Raw genomic sequence first — 12326 nt, 5'->3', positions numbered from 1 at the left:
AAGATTGTACAAAATAGCCTAACAGATAGATCCGATGTTCTGGTATAACAGTGACAGCAGCATTCCATCTCTACAGGGCAGTTGCATCCCTCCTGCAAATTTGTGCCTCAGAGCTGCTATGGATGCTCAAAGTTCAATTCAACAAGTGGGAAAGGCTGTCTGGCGAGGGCAGGCATCGCCAGAGAGATGGTAGCCAGGGTTGAGGAACTCAAAGCACAAAGCAGCAAACGCCAGAAATTCGAAGTGAAAGCAGGGAAAGTTGGAAACACTCAGCAAATGGGGTCACATGAGATCATAAGACATAGGAGCAGAATTAGGCCATCTGGCCCATCGAGTCTGCTCTGCCATTTAATCATGGCTGATCCTTTTTTTTTTTCTCCTCCTCAATCCCAGTTCCCGGCCTTCTCCCTGTAACCTTTGATGCCATGTCCAAACAATAACCTATCAATCTGCCTTAAATACACCCAACAACCTGGCCTCCACAGCTGCCTGTGGTAACAAATTCCACAAATTCACCACCCTTTGCCTAAAGAAATTTCTCCACATCTTTGTTTTGAAAGGGCACCCCTCTTGTCCCAGGCTGTCTCACCATGGGAAACATCCTTTCCACATCTACTCTGTCTAGGCCTTTTAACATTCAAAAGGTTTCAATGAGATCCTCCCCCCCCCCCCCCAATCCTTCTGAATTCCAGCAAGTACAGACCCAGAGCCATCAAACGTTCCTCGTATGATAACCCTTTCATTCCTGGAATCATCCTTGTGAACCTCTGGACCCTCTCCAATACCAGCACATCTTTTCTAAGATGAGGGGCCCATCACAGTATCTCAATTGGGTTAAGGTCTGGACTCTGGCTTGGCCATTCCAAAACACAAATTTTCTTCTTTTTAAACCAGTGTTTGATTTACTCTTGTCTTTCAGGTCATTGTCTTGTTGCATCATCCAACTTCTCTTAAACTTCAGGTGATGGACCGCTACCCTGACATTCTCCTGTAAAATGTCTTGATACTATATTGAATTCATTGTTCCCTCAACAATTGCAAGCTGCCCAGGCCCCAAAGCAGCCCCAAACCATGATGTTTCTTCCACCATGTTTCACAATTAGGATGAGGTTTTGGTGTTGGTGGTGAAGTGCCCTTTTACCTCTAAAACATAGTGCTGTGCATTCTGCCAAAATGTTCAACTTTTGTTTCATTGTCCCAGAAGCATTGTAGAACATCTAGGTGGTCCTTTGCAAACTTGAAACATGCAGCAACATTTATTTGGAGAACAGTGGTTTCCTCTGTGGTGTCCTTACATGAGCACCATTCTTGCTCAGTGTTTTTCTTATAGTGGACACATGAACAGAGACTTTAGCTAATTCTAGAGATCTCTACAAGTCTTTTGCTGTTACCCTTGGGTTCTTTCTCACCTCCTTCAGCATCGCACATTTGTGCTGTTGGTGTGATCTTTGCAGGACGCCCACTCCTAGGGAAGAGTAGCAACAGTACTGAGTTTCCTCTATTTGTAGACAATTTCTCTTCCTGTGGACTGATGAACACTGAGATCTTCAGAAATGTTTTTGTAGCCTTTTCCAGCTTCATGCATCTGTACAATTCTTCTTCTAAGGTCCTCTGAAAGTTGTTTTGATCGAGGCATGGTGCACATAAACGGATCTTTCTTGAGAAGAGCAGGCTCTGTCAGTAACCTGACTTTGTCTTGTCCTTTTTTATAGGGGAGGGCACCTCTACAACCTACATGTTCAATCCCATCTCATTGACTGGAACACCTTACTCCAAATAGCTTTTGTAGATGGCTTTACCCCAGAGGTTCACATACTTTTTCTGAACCTAGAATGTGATTGTATTCAGTATTTACAAAAAGTATAATTGTGTGTTACTAGTTTTAGGCAGATTGTGTTTGTCTATTACGGAGACTTAGATGAAGATCAGACCACATTTTATGAGTAATTAATGCAGAAAAACGGGTAATTGCAAAGGGTTCACAAACTATATATATATATATATTTGTGTGTGTGTATGTCTTTGAGTCAGAAGACCTTGCAGTCAATCCTCGCTGCAGGATTTGATGATATTATCTGGGTTGAAGATTCACGCTGTGTAGAGGAATGGGGTGTGCAATTATTGGAGGTACTAAATCTAAAATAAAAAGTTTAAGTGGGTTTTAGTCTTGTATCAGGCATCGGTCCACAAAGTCTTTCCACTAAGCATGGTTACATCAGTTTACTCCGTGCATGGCTGTACCAGAATTGGCAGTCAGGAAGTCAGCCACAGCAGTGACACTCTTCAAAGAAGGCAGAACTTACCAGGTATCTTAACCAATTCTGTTTGTTCCCTTAGTTACAACACCAGGCAAGAATTCCCCATATTCTGCAGTTTGTGGTATTCCATGTCAAGTAAAAGTAAACGGGGTCACTGTGTTTCAGAATAACTAGTTGTAACTTAAGTATTTTTAAATTATCTCTCAGTCACAATCTATCACCATGTAAATGCTGTTGTCCTCAAATGTTTAATACACATGGAACAATTACAACTTTGGATGTTATTCTCACATAAATTTCTGAAATAAAGTTTAGACAAAGAAATCTTGAAGTCAGACCGATGTACACAGGACCGAACAAATATTCTTTTTCTGTGCTACATCTCTAGATTATGGAAGCAGCAGCAAAAAGTATCAAGCATGTCACCCTGGAGCTTGGCGGGAAATCTCCACTCATTATTTTCTCTGACTGTGACTTGGAGAATGCTGTGAATGGTGCTTTGCTAGCGAATTTTCTGAGTCAGGGAGAGGTAGGTAAAATAAGGTATCTTTTTTCATAGTACAGCACATGCCCTTCGGCCCATGTTGTGCCAGCTTTTTAACCTACTACCAAAATCAATCTAACCCTTCCCTCCTACATAGCCAATGACCCTTCATTTTTCCTTTATCCATGTGCCTTGCTATCTTTTCTTATCCGAGAATATTCTTCTAAATGTTTAGACACGCAGTTTACCTGCGCAGATCAATTAGCAAAATCTCCAGTTATTGACATGATCACTTAAATGTAAAGGAACAATTCTCATTCTAAATATTTGCGATGCCAAATATGTGACTGACCTGCCCTTGGCGTGCATCGGTGTCCATTCCCCGCCCCTCACCAACACACACAAGGTAATAACACTGCACATCTTAGTGAAGGCAGGCATTGACGCCACCTTCAATGCACCAGAACAGCCTTTGGCTATCTAAGGAAAAAACGTATTTGGCGAGAAAGGATTTAAACCAGGCAAAGAGCTCATCGCCTACTGTTTGCAGTGATGCTGTAGACTTCTGAGAATTTGCAAGCATAGAAAGGTACTGCCACCAATACTTATGCTGAAAAATCTTCCAAGTCCACTGGCAGGATTAACAAACGAACAAGCAATCAGCACCCTCTCCCAGGCCAACATCTCCCTCTGATAGCACCCAGCCACCTTTGGTGAGCAGGCTGTGTCATTTATGTGCCCATCCCCAGACTTCCAAAAAAAAAGACACTCCCATCACAACAAAATAACCAGGTGAACAAAAGAAAATATTTTAAAAGAATCTTTTCACAAACTTGAAAATCTTTTAACATGTCCTATGATTCCTGGGAAACATCACTTTAAATGGAGAAAAAAGCATCCAGTGAAACATTGAGAATATTGGGTTCATTTGGCACAAAGAAGCCCAGGATAAATGGCAGAAAAATCACAACACTTCCCTAACATCCCACCTACCCCATCTAGCACCAGCTGCCTCATCTGTGGCAGAATCTACAGATCCTGTAATGACCTCATCAGCCACCTTGTAAATAGCAGAGCTGGAGTGAAGGCAAGTTGGCTGAACACAAAATGAAGCACTTAAAACAACTGCATTGGAGCTCAGTCTGGACATTAATCAATATGAACCAGCTCATGTAAAATCAGGCCTTATTTTTTACAGGATTGTTACACGTGGCTGAGTCTGTTAATCCCTACGCACACTAGCAACTGAACTTGGAATCTTGCTGGATTGTACATACTTAGTCAGTATTCAGAAGAAACCCTTATTATTCATCTGCAAAACAGATCAGACGCACAGAATTTCAATTTCAAAAATAGCTTCCATTTGACGCTGGGTTTTCTCAATGGTTTAGTTATCTTTTGTGCATCTCCTGATTTTTCTAATGCAGTGTTCAACATCTTGATATAACAGAAAGAAATTGTAATTTTCATCCACTTCTGGTTCCCTTTATTGCACACAGTAAACAGTAGCTGCATTTGTGGTCTAACACAAAATTCTATTTGATGTTTTGAATTTCCTTGTGCAATTACATCTAGAAAATGAAAATAAAGGTCTATTTCAACATCTTCCATAAAAAGGCTTCCAGTCAACAGAAAAGTGAAAACTGAGGGGAGGAAAAGGTTTTATCATGAATGATCAAGGTTGGGAATGCCTTACCAGATTTAGTAGGAGTCAGATTTGCCAGATTCCATGGTAGCATACAGTGGGGAGCTGGATTAGTATCTGAGAGAAATTTTGCAGGGTTATACAAAGAGGGTGTTTGAGGTGGACCAACTGAATTGCACTTGCATAGAGCTGGTACAGATATGATGGCTTTAAGGAGCTCCTGTAATATAATTGATCTGCAGTACTGCTTCCTCCGTATACGACTGGAGTTTTCTACTGTGATGGAGTTTGAAGTTAAAACTTTCTAGCCGAGATGAAAATGTGTAGACTGAGTCATTGCTGGAAGTTATCTTTATTTCTGTGGAATTGTATGATAACCTTCCTTTCAGGTGTGCAGTAATGGTACCAGGGTGTTTGTACAGAAAGACATACTGGCAACGTTTCTGGACAAAGTAGTGGCAAAGACAAAAACAATAAAACTCGGAGATCCCCTGCTTGGAGATACTGGAATGGGAGCACTCATTAGTCGGCCTCACCTGGATCGAGTGTTGTCCTACATCAAGCAGGCCAAGGAGCAGGTAAACAAGCATTTTTGTTGCACTGTATTGGCAGTTGTAATTGTTTCAATCTGCCCTGCACACTGCTTGGTTCAAAGGTTAGAAGTGTGGGCGGGGACTCTGAAACAGTGTGATTCTGTACAGTGTATAGTTTGACTTGTTTTGAGTCAGACTTCTCACTGGTTGTCTCTGGGACTCCTTTTTATATTGTGCACCCAATGGACTTGGCTTAAACATCCCAGCAGTTGCTGTTAATTATTTAACTCATTGCAGAGGAACATGGGCTTGGTATCTCTGCAGCCTCTGGAAATAAGATACAGATAGAGAGATAGCCCAGGAAATTAGACCAGTGAGTCTTATTTCACTGGTTGGTAAGTTGATGGAAAAGCATCTGAGAGGCAAGATTTATGAACATTTGGAGAGGGATAATATGACTAGGAACAGTCAGCATGTCAAAGGTAGGTCGTGCCTTACGAGCCTGATTGAATTTTTTGAGGATGTGACTAAACACATTGATGAAGGTAGAGCAGTAGACGTAGTGTATTTGGATTTCAGCGAGGCATTTGATAAGGTACCCCACGCAGGGCTTATTGAGAAAGTAAGGATGCATGGGATCCAAGGGGACCTTGCTTTATGGATCGAGAATTGGCTTGCTCAGAGAAGGCAAGGTATGGTTGTAGACGGGTCATATTCTGCATGGAGGTCAGTGACCAGTGGTGTGCCTCAGGGATCTGTTCTGGGATCCCTACTCTTCATGATTTTTGTAAACGATCTGGATAAGGAAGTGGAGGGATGGGTTAGTAAATTTGCTGATGATACAAAGGTTGGGGGTGTTGTGGATAGTGTGGAGGGCTGTCAGGTTACAGCGGGATATCGATAGGATACAGAACTGGGCTGAGAAGTTGCAGATGGAGTTTAACCCAGATAAGTGTGAGGTGGTTCATTTTGGTAGGTCAAATATGATGACAGAATGTAGTATTAATGGTAAGACTCTTGGCAGTGTGGAGGATCAGAGGGATCTTGGGGTCTGAGTCCATAGGACATGCAAAGCTGCTATGCAGGTTGACTCTGTGGTTAAGAAGGCATGCGGTGGCATTGGCCTTCATCAATCGTGGGATTGAGTTTAGGAGCCGAGAGGTAATGTTGCATCTATATAGGACCCTGGTCAGACCCAACTTGGAGTACTGTGCTCAGTTCTGGTCACCTCACTACAGGAAGGATGTGGAAACTATAGAAAAGGTGCAAAGGAGATTTACAAGGATGTTGCATGGATTGGGGAGCATGCCTTATGAGAATAGGTTGAGTGAACTCTGCCTTTTCTCCTTGGAGTGGCGGAGAATGAGAGGTGACCTGATAGAGGTGTATAAGATGAGAGGCTTTGATTGTGTGGATAGTCAGAGGCTTTTTCCCCAGGGCTGAAATGGCTATCACAAGAGGGCACAGTTTTAAGGTGCTGGGAGGTAAGTACAGAGGAAATGTCAGGGGTAAGTTTTTTTACGCAGAGAGTGGTGAATGCGTGGAATGGGCTGCCAGCAACAGTGGTGGAGGCGGATACGATTGGGTCTTTTAAGAGACTCCTGGATAGGTACATAGAGCTTAGAAAAATAGAGGGCTGTGGGTAACCCTAGGTAATTTCTAAAGTAAGTACACGTTCAGCACAGCATTGTGGGCCAAAGGGCCTGTACTGTGCTGTAGGTTTTCTGTGTTTCTATGTTTTTTGTATTTGCAGTTTGTTGTCTTTGCATTCTGACTGAATGCCCAATTTGGGTGGTCTTTCTTTCTATTGTGGTTATTATTCTATAGATTTGTTGAGTATACCCAAGCAAATGAATGGTGACGTGTACTTTGATAAAATTTACTTTGAACTTTGCTTCTTTAAATATCCATCTGGACATTAGAGAACCTGTTGGCATTGTGCTCTCTCGGTGAATTTTTTGGTTCAAGGGCATCTCCTGGGGAAAATTTTGAAAGCTGTGGTACTCTCTTGTGTGTAAACAATGATGTATGCTTGTAAGGATTTGCCCTTGACTTTGAATGATACTAGTTGGTGCGTGAATGATATGTTAACTTTTTGTTTGTAGGGTGCAAACGTTTTGTGTGGTGGTGACCTGTTTGTTCCTGATGATCCAAAGCTGAAAGATGGATATTTCATGACGCCGTGTATTCTAGGTATTGCAGTCTAATTCTACAATTAATATTCTTGAAATGTAGCTTAAAAGGTAAGATAGGAGTGAAACAAGATTAAGTAAGTGGACAAAAAAAGGTGCATAATATATGAATAAGTATAGGGAGTGTATTTTTTTTAAATGGCAAAGAACTCTTAAATATTAGAGTTTAGAGGAATTTGGATTTTCTAGTCTATGATTACTTCCCGTTATGCCACTGGTGTTTAGGGCAGCAATGAAGGTCCTCCATCTCTGGTGGTGTTTGGGGCTTCCTTCATGTAACTTCCTCTCGGTTTTCACTACTGTCAGCTATGCAATCCCAGAGACTCGGGGATACTGTCACACTCAGATGTAGAAGGATTCTTCATTGCTGTTTCAGTAACAGTTTTGTTTGGCCAGTCAGGGTTGTTGGCCCTGAGCTGAACTCCTGAACCTGGAGGTCCAGTGGGAGCACTCTAGTCTGGCCTCTACCCTTTGACCAGTTTGGTATGGGTGACCCTATCAAGAGCCAAAGCATAAAGCCCTGACGCCAACCAACGTAGCTCTCCGGGCTACTGAGGCACGTAAGCTGAAAACCCAACCACAAGGTTGTGGTCCTCTTGGAGGTCGTCTATGTAACATGATACTTGCAGAGAAGGCAGCGTTGAAGGCAAATGCTATGTTGGCCTTTATTGACTCAGGATATAAGAGTAAGAAAGTTGGTGAGGCTGGAATAGTGTGTTTATTACTTAAAGTAGAATAAATTTATGATTAATTTCCTTGACAAGGTTGTTAGTATGAGCATCACGATAGAGTGATACTATTGCAGATCAGTGCATTTCAGAGTTCAATTCCGATGCCATTCTGTAAGGAGCCTCTGTATGTCCTCCCATGGAGTGTGTTGGCTTTCCCCAGGTGCTCTGGTTTCTTCCCAAGTCCAAGGACATACCGAGTAGGTCAACTGGCCATTGTAAATTGTCCCATGGTTAATTGGGGGTTGTGGGTCGGTGTGGCTCAATGGGTCTATTCCACGCTGTAATGCTAACCAAATAAATAAATTACAGTGAATTGGAGATGGTGTCTTTAAAACACACAGGATTCTGCAGGATTTGACCTGGTAGGCAGAGAGAAGCCATCATCTCAGGTAGGAGACCCTAAAACTGGTCAACGTAGCTTGGGATAGCTGCTCAACAATTTGTGGTTACAGTGAAGAGTTTTCTTTAGAGGGTTGTTAATTTTTAAAGCTGCTTTTTTTTTTTGTCACATTACCTTGGGAATAAGGATGACCTGCTTCCACTCCAGTTTTGTGGAACTGCTGATGTCTGTATGGGATCCAGCGCTGGGGTGGGGATACTTGACGAGGCATGTGAGGTGGTGTAGCCCTCCTGCCATTTCTGCTGGACCTCATTGTGCCATTGAATCATTGACTCAGTTTTTCATAACATCCCAAATGCTGCTTCCCCACTTTAAGCAGTCTGGGTCTGTCTATCAATGGGGAGGTTACATTTTCCTCTACAAAGCCTTGAGCATGTTCTTGAATCATTTCCTCTATCTGCTTGGTAATCTTTTACTGTTACAACAGAACGGCAGTTTGAGGAGTTTGTATTTTTCAATCTTTGGCTAAGATCTATAGTGAAATGGGGAGATTAGAAACAATCTGTTGTGCATGACCATCTTGCAAAATGAAACACCATCTCTCTGAAATTTAAAGGATTCCTTTAAGAGTCTTAAGTGAACCCTTTGATGAGTTATTAACATAATGTGCCAAACTGGCAGTTAAAGAGTTCTGTCTTTCCACAGTTAACTTGTAGTCTTGCTCTAAATCTGGGGTTCCCAACCTTTTTTTTTTAAATGCCATGGAGCCTTACCATTAACCGAAAGGTCAGTGAACTCCAGGTTGGGAGCCCCTGCTCCAAATAAAGGTACACAGCTACCTTTTGACTTACTTGGGAAATGACTCCAACTTGTGCCACTCATCATCTATATATCTACGTGTGTTTGCAGGAGACTGTAGAGATGACATGACATGTGTTGAGGAGGAGATATTTGGACCTGTTATGTCAGTACTGCCATTTCATACTGAGGAGGAGGTTATAGAGAGAGCAAATAACACGAAACTTGGTTTGGCAGCTGGCGTATTCACCAGGTACAGAGATGCTTTTTCTTTGAACACTTAGATCATTCAGTTAGCAGTTTATTTTGAACTAGACTGCCTGTTCTTTCCCGAAATGCCCTTGGCAGGAAGAGTTGGACGGAGATGCATCCCTGGGATGGCAAGGGCATTCCAGCCAGAATTCCTGGTGTATAGCACTAAGGGAAGTGATTAGCCCACTGCTACTTAGCAGTCCTCCAAGAGTGAGCCTTCGTGTTGTTTACAGCATGTTGAATTTTAGCTTGGGTCAGATGGGACATAAGACCAGTACCAACACTTCATTCCATTAAACTGTTAAACCTTATTGACTCCAGCAAAATAAGATAATGTGGTGATTTGTCACTGTGTTCCCTTAAGAAATTACTGAGTTGCAAGGTGTCCACTGCAGAGCTTTTATTGGATATAAAATTAAACCCCAACTCAGCCCAAGCTCTTCAAGATTCAGATAACTGGCTGCAGTGTCTCCCATGTATGTACCTGTGTCGTATTTATCTGGGGCGCCTCAGGCTCTGTTCCGAGAGCTCTGACTGGAAGGAGAGCGGCTGTAGTATACAGCTCCCCTTTGGCTTTACTGCCAGGATTCCCCAGGCTGTTCCCCTAGCCTGTCTACCCCCCCCCCCCCCACACCTCCTTTGTGTTCACCATCACTTTGTCAGCTTGTGCATCCCATTACCCTGGCTCTGGAAGACACATCACTACAGCAAAGTCAAACAGCCCCATTCTATCTTATCATTAAGCAGCCTGTCCCAGCCAAGGGACGACTTCTGCCCATGGCTGACCCAAACCAAAACCATAATTTTTCCTCATCAGTTCAGATTATAGTCTGCGCTTGTAGGAATATCACACAGAATGCTCCAGGAACTCAGTAGGTCAGGCAGCACCTTTGGAAGGGAATAAGCAGTCAACGTTTCGGAATGACAAGAGTCTCAGCCTGAAAAGTCAGCTGTTTATTCTGCCGGGCCTGCTGAGCTCCTGTAGCATTTGGTGTGTCCGCTCCGGATTTCCAGCATCTGCAGAATCCCTTGCCTTGTAAGAATATATCATCACTACAGATGTAAAATATATTGGTCAGATTATTGTGTTTGGGTCTCACCCAGTGTTTGGTGATCTACTCGCACTATCCATTTAGAGATACTGGACAAGCAAAACCAAATATATCCTACCTCGTACGCTCAGTGCCTAAGCAAGGAGAACTGTAGCTGCCTTGTAGCACATCTTCCACAGTCCCAAGGGTACAGTGAAGAGGAGGAGGAATGCTGTCTACAGTATACTTGGCTCTAAGATATAGGCTGGACAATTATCAAAGTAAGGAAAAGTTACTAGTGAACACAGCAGGCCAGGCAGCATCTCTAGGAAGAGGTACAGTCGACGTTTCGGGCCAAGACCCTTCGTCAGGACTAACTGAAAGAAGAGTGAGTAAGAGATTTGAAAGGGGGAGGAGGAGATCCAAAATGATAGGAGAAGACAGGAGGGGGAGGGCTGGACCCAAGATCCCATGATGCTCTCATATCCCTTTTGCCAATCAACTGTCCAGCTCTTGGCTCTATCCCTCCCCCTCCCACTTTCAAATCTCTTACTAGCTCTTCTTTCAGTTAGTCCTGACGAAGGATCTCAGCCCCAAACGTCGACTGTACCTCTTCCTGGAGATGCTGCCTGGCCTGCTGTGTTCACCAGCAACTTTCATGTGTGTTGTTTCAAATTCCAGCATCTGTAGATTTCCTCGTGTTAAGGAATTGTAAGGTTATTTTGCATTTGATTGGGCAGTTGGAGGGTGGGAACATGTTCAATTGTATTGAGACTTTTTGCTGCTGAACCTGTTTTCCCACAGAGATTTGACTCGCGCTCATCGATTGGCAGCTGCTCTGGAGGCAGGAACATGTTTCATAAACAACTACAATGTCAGCCCAATTGAGATGCCTTTTGGAGGATACAAAATGTCAGGTATGGAGCATTTTTGCTTTTCTGGAAACACTTGTTTACAAAACAGACTTGTGGCCAACTGAAAGGTAATTCCAATTCTCATTGCAGGATTCGGGAAGGAGAATGGAATAGCAGCAATCGATTATTATACACAGCTAAAGAGTGTGTATGTGGAAATGGGAGATCTAGAATGTCCATTCTAAACTGCCACGTTCTTGTCTCTTCCTAAATTCAATCTGTTTCTAATGGTATAAATCAATTCAAGCTAATGAAAAGTTAATTTACTGAATGACATTTCAGCTCTGCTGTTGTTTTGCAGTTAAATAGTTCGAACTGAGTTTTGTTCAGTTTATTGTTTGGATCCACTAAAATTTTGCTTCCTGCAACATTTACTGAAAATTTCTTTAAGATTAATTAATCCATTTTTATGGATTTTAACTGGTACTCATCTACATTTTACATAAAGACATGGAACAAACTCTGCTTAAATTCAAAAATCTAGCAGCGGCACTGACATCACCCTTGGTCTGTCTGCTTTCTTGATAAGCCATGGGCAACTATAGTAAAGTGGGAAATCTTTGAAATATTAGCATTGTGATAGTGAACGGCTGCGGATAGCGCTTGTGTGTTACAGAAGAAGCCAGAGGGCATGATAAAATTGTAGGAGATGTCAGGCTGCAAGATCCTCAAAGTGATACCAGGTTCAGGATTCCCTTGTGAACTTACTAGTTGTCTCATGGTGTTAAGTCTTTGACTAACGTGGTAATTCTTCAGTCCTTCAGCTGTGGAATCTGATTAGGCCTAATCTTGTACAGGATCAACAATGCGGAAACTGAAATCACAACAAGGACAAGTCCTTCCCAAGCATCCAACTGATGTACAGCTCATACTCAAACAACTGTTTGGGAGACTGTCAGGATGGTCTTGCCAGGTGGGAGGCTCAACTAGTGGCCACATTTCCAACTTGTGAACAGTTAGCGTTATAAACCGTTCTCTCAGGTCTGGAAACTTGGGAGAACCTGTACTAAGAAATTAAAGACAATTGTGTAACTAATTTGAATAAAATGGTGAATTAATTGTTTCTGAAGTAGGTTATTGAAAGCAGAGGGAACTAGTTCAGTTGGCTGTCACTAATTTATGCCTTACTGCCCCTTCCCCTTTGACCA

The 12326-nt window shown here is 42.6% G+C and overlaps 1 protein-coding gene across 1 annotated transcript in view; it reads left to right on the top strand.

The window, feature by feature from the left end:
* Positions 1–12237, top strand: part of LOC140206089 (4-trimethylaminobutyraldehyde dehydrogenase-like) — a 49588-nt gene extending 37351 nt beyond the window's left edge. Inside the window, exons 6-11 of the mRNA XM_072274225.1 lie at positions 2647–2787; positions 4777–4965; positions 7026–7113; positions 9093–9234; positions 11069–11181; positions 11269–12237. Of these exons, the coding sequence (XP_072130326.1) occupies positions 2647–2787; positions 4777–4965; positions 7026–7113; positions 9093–9234; positions 11069–11181; positions 11269–11363 (768 nt within the window). The 3' untranslated portion in view covers positions 11364–12237. The remainder of the gene's footprint in view (positions 1–2646; positions 2788–4776; positions 4966–7025; positions 7114–9092; positions 9235–11068; positions 11182–11268) is intronic.
* Positions 12238–12326: the final 89 nt, after the last annotated feature.

Source organism: Mobula birostris, chromosome 12, assembly GCF_030028105.1.
Source record: "Mobula birostris isolate sMobBir1 chromosome 12, sMobBir1.hap1, whole genome shotgun sequence".
NCBI lineage: Eukaryota > Metazoa > Chordata > Chondrichthyes > Myliobatiformes > Myliobatidae > Mobula > Mobula birostris.
The sequence above is the reverse complement of the archived record's forward strand: the minus strand, read 5'-3'. Positions and strand labels throughout refer to the sequence as shown.